Source organism: Ochotona princeps, chromosome 22, assembly GCF_030435755.1.
Source record: "Ochotona princeps isolate mOchPri1 chromosome 22, mOchPri1.hap1, whole genome shotgun sequence".
NCBI lineage: Eukaryota > Metazoa > Chordata > Mammalia > Lagomorpha > Ochotonidae > Ochotona > Ochotona princeps.
In genome coordinates, this window is record NC_080853.1 from 21,807,014 (window position 1) to 21,823,037 (window position 16,024).

General features: G+C 45.9%; 1 protein-coding gene and 1 non-coding gene across 4 annotated transcripts in view; both read right to left on the reverse strand.

Annotated features, from left to right (window-relative positions):
* The window catches only part of DNAAF9 (dynein axonemal assembly factor 9), a 103,021-nt gene that overhangs the window by 25,950 nt on the left and 61,047 nt on the right, over positions 1-16,024 (reverse strand). For all 3 annotated transcript variants that reach the window (XM_058679302.1, XM_004585655.2, XM_058679303.1), the window contains 6 exons: positions 8,344-8,447; positions 5,678-5,824; positions 4,970-5,058; positions 4,452-4,553; positions 4,066-4,183; positions 1,388-1,476 (listed from right to left, as the gene is read on the reverse strand). In XM_058679302.1, coding sequence (XP_058535285.1) covers positions 1,388-1,476; positions 4,066-4,183; positions 4,452-4,553; positions 4,970-5,058; positions 5,678-5,824; positions 8,344-8,447 — 649 coding nt within the window. The remainder of the gene's footprint in view (positions 1-1,387; positions 1,477-4,065; positions 4,184-4,451; positions 4,554-4,969; positions 5,059-5,677; positions 5,825-8,343; positions 8,448-16,024) is intronic.
* On the reverse strand, positions 2,096-2,202 carry LOC118760210 (U6 spliceosomal RNA). The gene has a single exon (XR_004996646.1). It is a non-coding gene; the product is annotated as a U6 spliceosomal RNA (small nuclear RNA).

Consider the following 16,024-nt stretch of genomic DNA (forward strand, 5'->3'; position numbering starts at 1 on the left):
CACCCGCCACTGCCCCTGGCCCGGTAATAAAATGGCTTCAATCTGTGGTCACCACAATTCTTGTAAGGAGTAAGCAAGGATGACTACGACAGTAAATATCTGGATGAACAGAGACTCCAAGGTTGATTACGTCAACCAATGGACATTGGAAGGGGTTTCTAGCCCTTGGACTGGTGAGATTGGTAGCATTTCAGAACTATCGAAACCACCTGGCAGAACCCTTGGAGCATGCGCCACATTGGGGATCCTGGTTGATATCGGGTGGCTATTCTCCATCCCTGGGTACTGGGGTGGTTGGCAGCTGGGTTTGGTTTTCTCCCCTTATCTTTCCCCTTCCCTGAGATACAGAAAGAAGAAACAAAAAATTTGGAAAAAATGATCACACCCACTTTTCCCTAATCCTTGATCCTTTCTACCCTGATCAACTACATAAACATCAGAAAAAATAAAAAAAGAGGAAAGGATCAGCTTTCACCTAAAAAAAAAAAAAAAGCAAGCAAGGATAAAGAATTCAGAATCTTTACAGAACAAAAGCACTGGACATAAAGAACTGGTCTCATATTTTGCTAGTATCAATCTACAATTTGCTCCATGTCCCCTACAAGCTCCCATGTAGACTCCTAGCCCTCTCAAACCTCTAGGCCACTTCTGTCTTCTCAGATTCTTGGTGGGCTCCTGCAGAATGCCTTCCCCTGTGGCACACTGACTAACTTGCAGTTAAATGCCTGGTTCCATCAGGAAGAGCTGTCCCAGACAGGCAGAAGTGATGGACAGCTGGTTTTCCCAATTTCACCTGAGCCAAAAAGGTCCCAGCTATTCCTAATCTCACACAGTCCCCTTGCAGTCATGGAAGGACCTCTCTATTGTCCAAGAGCTGAGCTCTTACAGCCTCATGATCCTAACATGTCCTGCTGACCAGGCATGCTCTTGGGTGTCTATACTTGTTGGCTCTGCTGCTACAATGCTCTCCCCCAGATATTCATGGAGCTCACTCCTGTTCAAATGTCACCTTTTCAGTGAGGTATCCCCTAACCATCCAAGTCAAAACGAGAACCCCACTCCTATGTATGTACTTTATTTATCCTCTTCTGCTTTATTTTCTCCATTGCATTTTTCATTAATACACTGTTTTCTAACTGTTAGTTTGCCTTCCCTAATTAGAACTGAACTCTGATACAGGTGTTCCTGTCTATTCCACTCCTCAGACTCAGTGCAGTGCTTTGCATACAAGAAGCTGGACACAGCATGCTGTTAAATGGATGGAGGGATGATTATTGTGCTGACACTAAGCACACCAAAGGTCAATCTACATCCGAGGCTTCTCAGGGGTCAAGGCAACACAGGCATAGGATCCCTTGCCCAAAGCCAAGCCAGCAGTCATACTAACCTGCCATATTCTTTATGCAGAGTGACCAGAAAAGCACAGAGCTCATTAGCATGACAACCTGGGAGGCCAGTTACAATGCTGATCACAACCTACATGAAAGAAAAGTCAAATGGGTTTGCAATTCAACTGAGAGGCAGCATTGTATAAGACGTTAAAGGAACTTATTTCTGAAGCCAAGTTTTGTGTGTCTGAACTACCAGTAATGACCATGGGAGCAGTGACAAAGCCTACTTTATTTTTTATTTTTATATCTTTAAGATTTTTTTTTAAAAAGATTTATTTTTTTTTTGAAAGTCAGATTTTATAGAGTGAAGGAGAGACAGAGAGAAAGATCTTCCATTCTCTGAATCACTCCCCAAGTGTCTGCAATGGTCAGGGCTGAGCCAATCTGAAGCCAGGAGCCAGGAGCTTCTTCTGAGTCTCCCACGTGGGTCCAGGGTCTCAAGGCTTTGGGCTGTGTTTGACTGCTTTCCCAGACCACAAGTTGGGAACTGGAAGGAAAGCTGGGCTGCTGGGATATGAATTGGCGCCCATATGGAATCCTAGGCGTGCAAGGCGAGGACTTTAGCTACTCGGCTACCGTGCCAGGCCCTATTTTTAAGATTTATTTATTTATTTATTTTAATTTTTTTTAAAATTTATTTATTATTTTTACTTCATTAATTACATTGTATTATGTGACACAGTTACATAGGTACTTGGGTTCTCAAAAATATGGAACGCTTCACGAATTTGCGTGTCATCCTTGCGCAGGGGCCATGCTAATCTTCTCTGTATCGTTCCAATTTTAGTATATGTGCTGCCGAAGCGAGCACTATTTTATTTATTTGAAAGGAAGAGTTGGGAAGGGGGGGTGAAAGTACAGAGATCTTCTATCTGCTGATTTACTCCACAAATGACCATAATTAACTGGGTTCAGCCAGGCCAAAGCAATAAGTCATGAACTTTATCTGAATCTCCTACATGGATGCAACGGTCCAAGGACTTGGGCCATCTTCTGTAGCTTTACTAGGCACATGAACAGAAATACAGATTGAAATGGAAAATCTGGGTCTCAAGCTGGTGTCCCTATGGGATGCCAGTGTTGCAGACAGCTGCTTAACCCATTTTGACACAACGTTGGCACCCAGAACGTACTTTATAAGACAGGGGTGAGGATTAACTGAATTAAAACTGCTACGGTGCTCAGGACAGTACCTGACACTTAGGAAATACCATACAGAATGAAGGATTACCACATGGAGCATGCTGTGAATATGCCAGTTAAAATGATGCATTAAGCGGCTTAATGCTTGTGACCATACACCTCTTCTGTAAAGCAGACATACAGGGATTCTGATATTTCCAACAATAACATTTCCTAGGATAATACTAGGAAAAAAGGAGGTCTGGGATAAAAATGCCTGGGCTACACAGCACTGGGGCTGCTCCTGCTTGGCTGCTGGAGCTGTCCAAGACACATGGCCTGAGCTGAGTCACAGCCCACTGGGCTTCAAAGCACTTCAGGTATACTCCAGAAGAGGAGCCAGCTAGCGGCAGATGACAGCCCACACGTGGGCTCCTGCCACTGCCACAGGCAGTTTGTAAAAAAATAATAATGGGACTTGATAATAAAAAGGAAAGACTGTTTCTGGAATCTTGAGTTCCCAGAGACCAAGTTAAAACTCTGTGGCAATGGTCCTTGAGGGAGTAAAAGTCTGAGACCAAGGTCGAGGCCTGCAGGCGAGGGTCTGCAGCTGGGCAACAGCCCAAGGCTAAAGGACTGTGTGCTTTAGAATATCCTTGAGACAGTCACGTATTGACTTCAGTACATGGGTCACACTATTGCTACCTGATCAAGCATTGGCTGAAATGACACCAATATGGGATGTAGCTATCAGTATTTATGTCATATCAATTTCTGTAACTTAACTCCCCAAGAAGCTCAATAAAAGATTGAGGCAGTAGGCCTTCTAAGTTGATCTCCTTCCTTAGAGAAGGGGATTCCTCTGGCCTCCCACTTTCATTGTCTTTATCTTGTGCCTGTCTCCTTTCTTATTTCTCTATTGCACGTTGTCCCATGTCCAACCCTGTTCATGTTGCACTGATGTGATAGCCACTCCCATGGGTGACTGTCTGGCTTTTGGCCTAGCCCAGCTCTGACTGCTGTGGACTTTTAAGGAGTGAACCAGCAGATGGGCAATCTCTCTCCACTCTTCCCCTTCATTGTTGTTCAGCCCCTTAAATTAACTAATCAATTGATCAATCAATCACCCCTTTAAAAAAACTCCTCAGCAAGACAGTGTTCAACAAGATCACCTTACCCCAGTGATCCCAGCAAGGGCTGAGTAACAAGGGTACCCTTGCCCTTGTTAAGTACAATGTGTCAGCCTCTGCCAGGAATGTCCCTGTGGCCACCAGAAAGAGCTGGTGGCACAAGAACACTGAGAAAGAGTTTAACAGACTTGGAAAAGCAAGGGAAGGGCATGGCAAGACACCATGGTTTTTACTTCTGTCAGCAGGCTTGGCCTGACAGTCAATGTATAGAGTGGGTTTCATGTTTTATGACATCAGTATCCAAGGAGGTGGATGGAGCGTTATAAAAATGAGTTCTTTTGTTAGCTGACACAAAAGACCCAAGGGGAAGCTTCCAGGATTATCTCCCTGTGAGTGCCAGTGCAGCTGCTGGGCTCCTTTACCTTGTCAATGTCTGTTCTGTGCTCAGGGCTGACTTCAGCTTGCTGCAGCACAACTGGGAGATGGCTCCGCATCACAGGCTCTCGACTAATGCTGCTGATGGCAAAATGCTGGAGAAACCTGGAAAAACAAAACAAAGTGACTGGGTCCCCATTGCCAACCTTGCTGGAATGTGCCCATTCACAAGATAAACCCTCTTCACTGCTGAGAAAAGCATTTTAGAGAGACTGTCTGGAGAGAACATTGCACAAGGTGTGTCACCACCATCTTTTACAATGGTCTCTAAGAAATGTGAACAGAAAGGAATTTAGGAAAGGCCAACAGGGAGGTTTCTGGGATTTCAAAAGGTGGACCCTGAGATGTGTAGAAGCAGCCCCCCAGCACGCACCAGTCCAGCTCTGGGAGTCTGGCTGAGAGCAGCTTCAGAGAGCTCCGCTTCTCCCCAGCAGGATGGCTCAGGACCCCAAAGAGCTTCTGTGCACTGCAGTGGCTGCAACAAGAAAGTTCATAGATTATAACTCAGCTCCCTGCAGTGTGCACACTCACAGGGTTAGTTCTGATGCCTTTAGGCTACAGGCATGTGACAGGGCCTACTGTTCCAGAACAAGCACCTCACTGATTATACAGAATGCAGCATTAGTGTGTGACGGTTGTTGGGCTCACATTGGAAGACTGGCCTGAATTCAACACCTGACGGTCCTGTGAGTTTCTAGTTATTGGAGAAATTTATCTCGGATTCTATTTCTCCACAGGGCCCTAGCTACCTGTGGGCTGGCAGCACTAAGATGACTGTGTTGGCTCTTAGAGAAGCCAAGACCCCTGTGTTACATAACACAAGTCCTCCTGCGGAGAGCACACCCACAGAGCTCCGGGAAGCTGGTGCAAACACTCTAGGCAGTCACTTACATTCTCTTTTGTTCCACAGATAATCCATCTTCCTGAATCACTTTTAAAGAGAGCCCCGAGTTATCCTGCTGTTGCCAGGGGGAGAAGACCTAAACAAAACAATTTGAGCAAAGAACACTTTAAACTCAACAACAGGATATGGAACCCACATGGGGATTTGATGGCGGTTGGAAATCTAGACTGTCAGTGCAGAGAAAAGCCACTGCAACAAATAAGTTGGCTTCAAAAGCAGAAGCCTGAAGCAATTCTGCTGTGTATTTTTTCATAATGAGAATGCCTTTCTGGGTTCCTCTCCCCAAGGACTCTGCTCCTCCAAAGGTCAGCAGTGAAGAGGACGGCAACAGGGCGGACCAGCTAGCAGTGTCCTGCCTGGGGGCAAAGGGCTGGTCATCTAAGGCACTATCTCTAGGTTTCCAGATCCTGCCGATAAGCACTAGCAAGCGGTAAGGGGGAGACAAAGAACAAGCTAAGAAGGCAGTCTGCAGTCAAGGTCGGACAACAAGATCTTTTTTCTCAAGGAGGTTTTAGGCTTTTGCTGAACTGCTTTAGTGTGTCACCCTCACTGGCAAGAGCACCAATCTGAAACCTAAAGAGGCCAAGAACAGTCACTTGGCACCAGCACCCACCCACCCTTCCTTGCCTTTATGAGCTGAACTGCTGGGGGCAGATGAGACAGTAGGTGCTTTGCTGAGTAATAACTGATATTACCTCTGAATAAAATGCTTGGTATAGCTTTGATTTTGGAGAAAGAGTAATCATCAGAAAATTTTGTGATCCATAAAAATAAACGGGGAGATGAGGAAGCAAAGAGCTTTTGAAGTCTATGAGAAGAGCAGCAACAACACTGGTGGAATCCTAAAGAGAAAAAGAGAGAGCATGAGCAGGAAAATCCATTTGCATGACCCCATCCCTCATGAGCACACAGGGTCAGTGTGCTTACTCAGTGTAGCCAGTTTCAGATTTCAGGTTCCTTACTAGATCTACTTTATCATACCCAGCTCTAAGAGGGGCTTGGCGCAATAGCATAGCGGTTAAAGTACTCGCCTTGAACGTGCCAGGATCCCATATGGGCGCCAGTTCTAGTCCCGGCGCCTTGCTTCCCATCCAGCTCCCTGCCTGTGGCCTGGGAAAGCAGTCAAGGACAGCACAAAGTCTTGGGACCCTGCACCCATGTGGGAGACCTGGAAGAAGCTCCTGGATCCTTGCTTTGGACTGGCTCAGCTCCAGTCGTTGCGGCCGCTTGGGGAGTGAACCATTAGACGAAAGATCTTGCTTTCTGTCTCTCCTCTTCTCTGGTGTCTACCTTTCCAATAAAAATAAATAAATCTTAAAAAAAAAAGTGTTACAGAGAAGAGAGAGAGGGACAGAATGACAGTGATCTTTTCATCTGCTGGTTCACTCCTCAGGAATTTCTTCCAGGTCTCCCACATGGGTGGCAGGGGCTTAAGTACTTGGGCCATCCTTCACTGATTTTTGCAGGCCACTAACAGGGAAGTTGAAAGTGGAGCAGCTGGGAATTGAACCAATGTCAATTTGAGATACTAATGTTGCACCTGGCGACTTTACCTGCCATATCACAATCTGGCCCCAAGCATTTAATTTTGACTAAAAATTTATTTTGATTTTTGGTAGGGCTAAGAATCCATCTTCCCCTCAAATTGGCTAACTGATCATTTGGCATATTGGGAGACTTTTTCTTTTCTTTCTTTTTTTTTTAAGATTAACTTTCATTTATTTGAAAGGCAGAGTTATAGACTAAGGCTCAGAGAGAGAGAAAGAGAGAAAGAAAGGCCTTCCATTCTGCTGGAGCCCATTCTGCTGTACTGTCCTCCACTGCCTTCCCAGGTACACTGGCAAGGAGCTGAATACAACGTGGATCAGCTAGGACTCAATGGCATCCATATGGGATGCTGGCACTGTGAGTGGTGGCTTTACCTGCAAAATCACAGTGTTGGCCCTGAGAGATTCCTTAATCTAATACCAAAGCTGCCTGGTTGGTCTGTTAAGCTAGCATGCTTCATGTAGAATAAAGACTTGCTCAGAAAATTCATTTTCTGAGCTATCTGACCAAACCACCTCACCCAGTTTCTGTCCTGGCTCCCTACAACCAGTATGGCTTTAAGCCTGAGACCAGGCCAAATAGAGAGGCCAAGTATATTAATGGCTGTGCCCTAGTCAGTGGGTTCAGGCTATGGAAAAGCCACAGGTGACCTTTCCCCTCTAAGGTTCCCCTTAGAAGTACTTGTGAAAAGTGATGCGAACATCCCATCTTGGACCCAGGGCTACTTTCTGCTTCCCTTATCCCACAGCTTGCAAAATTCGCACCATTCTGGTTATCCACCAATGAGATGTAACCTCAGGGCTTCTTACCTGAGAATTCCATCCTCAAATCTTTTGAGGGCTCTCCCCCTGGTCCCCACCCACCTACCTGAGGCTCAGATAATCTGTCACCAACCCCTGGGGCCTGCCCACAGCCCCTCCAAACCAATTCCTCACACCTCTACACATTCCAGGCTCACCTGGGTTATATGAGCCTCTATGTATGTCCCTTTCTCTCTTTCCCTTCCTCCCTTTTTTCATGGTTCCCCCCTGTCCTTCATCTTGCCTCCTTCCCCTGCCTTGGCACCATCCCACCCCCCGCATCCTGCCATCATGGCAGGAGATGTTTTCTTCCCCCTCCACCCTGCCTCCTCCTGTTCCTACCCTGCTGGAATAAAGGCCTCCTAAGCACCTCTCTGTGTCTGAGATTTCAGCTTGTGGAAAACTTATAGGGAAAAGAGGACTTGGCTGCAGGAATTAGCTGCGTGTAAGAACCTTTTAAGTGCATTTAAAACTTAACAGTACTGGCAGACTGGTGAACCCAAACAATGGCTCTGGGGCCACTTCTGTGGAACAGATGGTAAGTCAGAGTGTACAAGGGAGGCAGAAGCTAAGCTCTCGTAGGAAAGGCCTGTCTCCTTCTTTGGCCCATGCTGATAGATAAGCAGAGCCTTGTCCATGCCACAGGATGTAACTTTTTCCCAGTTCTTAAGTGGGTGAACTTTAGTGTCCCTGGGCTGGAGGCCATTTACACGGTGCCATGGGACATCTTTTACTTTCTCGTCTTCCTCATGATAAGTTACCTAGGCATGGAGAGCTGCTGAACCTTTCTAGCCACGCCCTTTAGGGGTCAGTGAGACGGATAAGGCTCAGAAGAGCTCTGCAAGGGGCTGGGCCTGTCCAAAACCTTGCAGCCCTGCCATCGCAATGGCCATACTGGTTCCTGACATTCTGTCCCACAAGAGCAGAGGGGTGATGCGGAATTATTTTTTTCCCCCCTCATAACTGACAATATAATTTTTACCATCAAATACTTGGGCTGGTCAAATACCTACCCCATCATAGAAGGAAATGGAATTCATATGATCCTTGGAAATGACGATATTTCCATGATGACGATGAAAAAACAGAAGGCCACCAGAGAAGAAATGCACTTTCCCTGGAAGGAAAAGAGAGCTGGTCAGGGGTGGAGGGCTGGATGTCCTAACTGTGGGTACACAGTACCAGCAGCATGTCCATTTCAGAACTTTACGTTGTGCTCTGTGCCCTAAGAAGGCCAAAGAAACCTCCCAGAGCCTTTGAGAGAGGTGAGGCATTAGTCATAGCAAATAAAATCATCAGCTGATGGAGAAAGGAAAAATTTACATTTCCTTACACTGTGTAATAGAAAACATACTTAAAAGACTTGGTTATGTTTGCTTCATGCCTGAGCTTACAGACTCTCCATTCTATTTTGGCAGAGCTGGATCAGCCCTATAGAGATCACATCCTTTACTTAAGAGTTCAAAAGAGGCACGGCACCACTGAAAGCAGCCCAAGGGTCCTGGTGCCTGGAAAAGGATGGCCCAGGCCATATGCTGATCTCACTCCTCCTCAATGAAGTTACCCTGCATACTTCACCTCCTAAAATCTTCAGTCCCAGAACTCACTTTGTGACTCCAGGATCTCATCCTTTAAGTTCTCTGATTCCCAATATTTCATCCTCTGATATTACTGAGCCTTTGGCATCCCCATTTCTACCTGATGCTCAGAAATTTGTCTTTATTTATTTGAAAAAATAGAGCAAGAGAGAGAGACAGAGACACACTGAGATCTTCCATCTGCCAGTTCATCTCCCAAATGTCTGCAAACAGCTGGGGCTGAGCCAGGCCAAATTCAGAAGCCCAGAACTCAATCCAGGTCTATTGTGTGGGTGGTAAATACGAATGCTTGGCCATCTCTTGTTGCCTTCCAGGCATGGCAGGGAAAGACTGGAAATACAACAGGGACTCCAATCCAGGTACTCCAATATGAGATGCAGGTGTCAAGTGGCATCTTCACTGCAGCATCAAACACCAGACAAGCTCAGAAATTTGTGATGTTTTCATCCACAATGAGGGAAGATCCTCTGGGACAGAACATGCCTCTTTGTTTTGTCAAGGGAAAAGGACTGGAATAGATTTTATTAAGTATTCACTAAGTACCAAGTATGTCACATATTTTATAGTCTTCTCTCTTCACCATCACTCTAAGAGGTTATACTATCTTTCTTATAGGATTGATGAAGACAAATTTAGAAAGACTTCTCCGTAGGTCAGAACTGCTTGGTGGCTGGAGCCAGCTAAAGAATGCAGCTTTGTGTGATGTCGATGGTGCTGTACTATGCTGAGTCCCTTCAGCTCTCTCACTCTTTTTCCTATCCCTTTCCTCTGCCCAGCCTCAACAGACCCACTGTGCTGCCCAATGGCCCTGGTGCTGCTGTCTCCCACTTCCTCCCATAACCCGCCCTCAGAATTCTTTACTCATCTTCAACTCACGTAAAACCACATCCTCACAAATCTCTGACACAGACAATCACAACCACCGTCTCTAGAGAAAAAAGCCCTCTCTAGGTGTCAGGAGGTAGACACTGCTACCCTATTTCCTGCTCAGTGTCTGTACCCCTTCACGTCCTAGGCCCCCTGACCCATTCACCGCAGAGCTGGAGTGGCTCACAAACTAGCTTACTATCACTCAAGGGTATCTTGGACAAAAGAGCAGATGGGGGCCTGGCGCAGTGGCCTGGCAGTTAAAGTCCTCGCCTTGAAAGCGTTGGGATCCCATATGGGTGCCGGTTTTAGTCCCGGCAGCTCCACTTCCCATCCAGCTCCCTGCTTGTGGCCTGGGAAAGCAGTTGAGGACGGCCCAATGCCTTGGGACCCTGCACCCGCGTAGGAGACCTGGAAGAGGTTCCTGGTTCCTGGCTTCGGATTGGTGCAGCACCAGACATTGTAGTCACTTGGGGAGTGAATCATCAGAAAAAAGATCATCCTCTCCATCTCTCCTTCTCTATGTATCTTATTTTGCAATAAAAGTAAATAAATCTTTTTTTAAAAAACGAGCAGATGGGAGAGGTTGGTGTATTCCACCTCCTCATCGTGAGGAAGCAGGTGAGTGGCTGGCGAAAGTCACCTCTAGCATAGCCTCTCCCTCTAAATTCAGGAGCCTTACACAAAATGGAAAGAGGAAGAGAAACATTATTTAGACTGGGTGGGAATAGCATTCATTTTGGGGCCAAGGCCTGGAAGAGGGTCTTGGTAAACAGGATTTGATTTTAGTACTGTCCTTTGATGACAGCTGGCTCCAGCAGCACTAATACCGTCACTGTTCTCAGAGCACATACAGGACAAATACAGTGAGTCACTGGTGGCCCGGTGCCAGGGCCCTGGTCTCTGAGATCCTAATCCAATAACACCTCTGGGATCATCTGTGGACTCTGCTAACAGATTGTCGCCTGAAAGGACAACTCTTTGCTGGTGTGTCCCAGTGAATGGGGCAGCAGCTCTGAAGGACATTGCCCTGACCAACTGTCTCATCCTTAGGGCTCTTGGTGGATGAATTCCATCTGTTCTTGTCCTTCTGTGAGTCTGAAAACTCAGAGTAGGGTGAATTTCCCACCACTCTCCAAAAACCAGTGGGGGAACACAGCCTGGTTCTCTCTGATTGACCTGCACATCACCCAAGTCTAACAAGAGCAGGAGCTGGCAAGGCAAAGTGAGACACCTAGCGCTCATGAGGCATCTGACTTGTCTTCCTCCAAAGTCCAGGCATACAAGCAAACATCTTCTAACAACCCAGCCCAGCTGAAGTGGGAACATTTATGCTGAGGACATGCATGACAGAATGGTGAAAGAGATGATTTTCACTGTGACGGTGACAGTGTGTGAAATGTACACGAGTGATTTAAAGAAACAACGTAGCAGTATCCCAATGCATCTGTTGTGCCTACTCCAAGAAATCATGCATTACTAGAGCTCCTGCAGCCTTAGGATATGCTTCCTCAACGGCAGCCTTCCCTTCCGCCCAAGGTGAAACGATACCCTGAATTCTACACAGTTTGCACACTGAATGCATCAATAAGCTAGTTATTAAGTCTGCTTTGTTTTAACAGAAACAGAATCCTAACCATACGTTTTTTGATCAGCTTACTTCCCTTCTCTTTTTGTTCATGAGAGGCCTCCATGTCATACGTAATATGTAGGTGTAGCATTCATTCATGGGCAACATTGCAGAGACCTACGGCTTTGGATCACCCTCCATTGCACTCCAGGCCACAAACAGGAGCCAGATGGGAACTGGAGCAGCCAGGACAAGAACCAGCATCCACAAGGGATCCTGGCATGTGCAAGCAGAGGATCCAGCCACTGAGCCATCTCTCTGGGACCAGAACTTTGCTTATTTTAAAGTATCCCTGAATAGATTCTTTTTTTTTTTTTTTAGTTTTAAAGTAAGATTTATTAGAAAAGCTAAGAAAGGAGACTCCCGCCCCCTGAATAGATTCTTGTGGACATGTTAGAGGGTGAAGAATGAAGGCAGCAGACAGTGGAAGAAATGAATGTGAAGGTCCCCTTGGTCACTAGAATTCTCAGCTTATGTTCCCCGTCCCAGGTATAAATTGTGGCACAGTGGGTTAAGCCATCCTCTGTCACACTGACATTCCTTATCAGCATGCTGTTTTTCTTTTTCAAAGATTTTTTTTAAATATTTATTTATTTTTATCTAAAAGGCAGATATACAGAGAGTAAGATCTTCTATCTGATGAGTCACTCTCCAAGTGACTGCAACGGCTGGAGCTGTGCTGATCTGAAGCTAGGAGCCAGTTCATCTGGATCTCCCATGTGGGTGCAGAGTCCCAATGCTTTGGGCCATTCTCCACTGCTTTCCCAGGCCACAAACAGGGAGCTGGATGGGAAGCAGGGCTGCTGGGAATAGAACCGATGCAGATATGGAATCCTGGCACGTTCAAGGCGAGGACTTTAGCTGCTAGGTCACTGTGCTGGGCCCAGCATGCTGTTTTAAGTCCTGGATACTCCAGACTTGAAATCCCACTCCCTGCTAATACAGTTAGGAAGGCAGCGAATGATGGCCCCAGTACTTGGAGTCCTGGCACCCATGTGGGAGATCTAGATGGAATTCTGCTTCCTCGTTTCTGCCTGGCTCAGCTCTGGATGAAGCGGACTTTTGGGGAGCAAACCATCTTTCTATCTGCCTTTTGCTCTGCCTTTGAAATAAGTAAATCGTTAAAAAATAGAACACTCTAGAATTGGTTAATCACAGGGACAATGAAGGAGTTGCCAGTCATGCACTCAGGCCTGTAGGAAACAGCAGAACACATATATACATGCTCTGCTAATCTTCAACAAAGTGCAGACAATTCAAAGAAGAAAGGAAAGTCTTTTCAACAATTGGCATTGCAAAACCTGGATAGTCATAGGTAAAACAATGCACATCAATACACAACTACCCTGGAAACTACTCATTCCACTCCCCTCAGCAAGAAAAACCTCCCACCTCACAGGAACACAGAGTACAGGACTCAGACAATTCTGCCTCAGTGACGGGGCAAAATTAGCTCTAAATTTAACACTGCTCAGCTCCCGCCCAATTAAGTTTAAAAGGCAGACGATAGAATTACTAGATAAAGACACTGGAAGTCACTAACTTTCAACACACTTGCCATATGTTCAAAAGGCCAACTCAAAGATAAAACCATATTAACTTCAAATATGAAAAGACACAAAAAAAAATTCAACCAAATTTCTACAGTTAAAACACATTATGTCCAAAAAGAAAAAATTCACAGGATGAGAGGAATGGTATTGGACAGTGTGAAAGAAAAGATCTGCAAATAAGAATGTACACAAATAGAAACTGCTGGGGCTGGCCGTGTGAAACAGTGAGTTCAACTGCTACTTGGGACAACTACCTGCCAGATTGGAAGCCCTGGCCAGTTCACCTCTGCCCCAGCTCTCTGGTAATGTGCCTATGTAGGCAGCAGAAGAGGCTTAGGGATCTGAGTCACGTGACCCAGGAAGGAGAAGCGGGATTCCTGGCTCTTGCCTTTGTCCTGGGTCAGCCATGGCTATTGTGACCATTTGAAGAGAGAAAATGAAAAACCTTGTTCTCTATTTCTCTTTCTGTCATGCTGCTGTTCAAATAAGTAAACATGAATGACTGTATCTTAAAAACAACAAAATGAAATATAAAAAGAACTGATAACAACTGTACAGGTAGTTGGGTCATCTTTGAGCAGTTTAATGTTCATGTGATTAGAGTCACACAAAAGGGAGGGAGTCACTGTGAAATAACACCTGGGAGGCCCTACGCGATAGCCTAGTGGCTAAAGTCCTTGCCTTGCATGTGCAGAATTCCATGTGGGTGCCGGTTCATGTCCCAGCGGTCCCACTTCCCATCCAGTTCCCTGATTGTGTCCTGGGAAAGCAGTAGAGGTTGGCCCAGGGCCTTGGGACCCTAAACTGCATGAGAGGCCCAGAACAGGCTCCTGGCTCCTGACAGTCTTAAGTTTCAGCTGTTGTGGCCACTGGGGAGTGAACCAATGAATGGAAGATCTTTCTCTGTATCACTTTCTCTCTGCAAATGTGCCTTTTCAATAAAAAATAAATCTTTAAAAGAAAAAAAAAAAAAAAGAATGCCTGGGGGCCCAGCATGATGATTCAACTAGCTAATCCTTCACCTCTTAGAGCAGGTATCCTATGTGGGCACTGATTTGTATCTGGGCTGCTCCACTTCCCATCCAGCTCCTTGCTTATAGGCTAGAAAATTAGCAGAGGATGGCCCAAGCTCTTGGGACTCTGCACCCACATGGGAGACCTGGAAGAAGCTCGTGGCTCCTAGCTTCAGATCAGCTCAGTTTTTGCTGTTGCATTAATTTGGGAGTGAACCCACAAATGGAAGATCTTTCTCTTTGTCACTCCTCTTCATAAATTCGTCTTTCCAATAAATACATATAATTCTGGGATCCTGATGTTTGCAAAGTGAGGATTTAACCATTGAGCCATTGTGCCAGGTCTTAACTTTGACTTTCAAATAAATGACTCTTTAAAAAAAAAAATTTGCAGGGTTAATGGCCTAGAAAGAATGTTGGGTTTCTGTTGCACATACTTAAAACTGCAGAGAACAGGCGCCAGCATTGTAACATAGTGTGTTAAGCTGATGCCCGAGACACAAGCATCCCTTACTGGCATTGATTAGAGTCCAGGCTGCTCTACTTCTGATCTAGTTCCCTGGAAATGTGCCTGGGAAAGCAGCAGAAAATGGCCTAAGCACTTGGGTCCTTGCACCCATGTGACAGACCTGGATTAAGTGCCTGGATTCTGTGTTTACCCTGGCGCAGCCTTAAATGTTATGGCCATCTGGGGAGTAAACCAGAGGATAGAAGATTGTGTGCGTGTGTGTGTAACTATACCTTTCAAATAAAATAAAGCAAAAAAAAATTTTCTCTTAAATGTGGAGAATAATCATGAATTTTTAAAAAACATTTTAAAAAAATTTTTATTGGGAAGTCAGATATACAGAGAGGAGGAGAGACAGAGAGGAAGATCTTCCGTCCGATGATTCACTCCCCAAGTGAGCCGCAACGGCCAGTGCTGCACTGATCCAAAGCCAGGAGACTGGAGCTTCATCTGGGTCTCCCATGCAGGTGCAGGGTCCCAAGGCTTTGGGCAGTTCTCAACTGCTTTCCCAGGCCACAAGCAAGGAGCTGGACGGGAAGTGGGGCCTCTGGGATTAGACCGGTATCCTTATGAGATTCCGGCACATTCAAGGTGAGGACTTTAACCACTAGGCTATAGCACTGGGCCCAAGAATAATTATCAACTTAAGGGCCTGGATGCAGATTCTCTGGTCTCTGAACACTCCCAGAAGAAGAAAGCACCCGACATGTGCTGCTCTGCCTGCAGAGGCCACAATGAAATGACCCTCACTGGAAAGGAACAAATTGTTCCAGAAGTCTGTTACTCATAGGCTAAGTTTCTATCTGTAGCACCAGCAATCCATAAAGATAGTCTTTCGAATCTTGATGGCTTCATTTCTGATCTAGCTCCCTGTTAAGGTTCTAGAAGGGCAGTGAAGGATGGCCCAAATCTTTGGGCCCCTGCACCCACATGAGAGACCTGAAGGAAGTTCCTGGCTCTTGGCTTCAGACTGGCCTAGCTCTGGCTGTTTGAGGCCATTTGGGGAGATCTGAACCAGCAGACAGAAGATCTCTCTTGTCTCTCCTTTCTCTGTAACTGCAAATAATACTCTGTAAATAAATGTAAAAAAAAAAAAAAAAGATATCCGAAAGAAACTAAGTAAACAAAAAATTAAGGATCAGTAATAAATTCAGCCTAGGGTAGAGTGTGGTAACCTAACCGCTAAAGTCCTCGCCTTGCACGCCCGGGATCCCATATGGTTGCCTATTGTAATCCTGGCGACCCCACTTCCCATCCAGCTCCCTGCTTGTGACCTGGGAAAGCAGTTGAGGACGGTCCAAAACCTTGGGACCCTGCACCCGCATGGGAGACCTGGAGGAGGGTCCTGGTTCCTGGCTTTGGATTGGCTCAGCTCCAGCCTTTGCGGTCACTTGGCGAGTGAATCATCTGACGGAGGATCTTCCTCTCTCTCTCCTCCTCTCTGTATATCCGTCTTTCAATAAAAATAAATAAATCTTTAAGAAAAAAAAAAAACCAGTCTGGCTTTTCATCAGTGAAAGTTTTG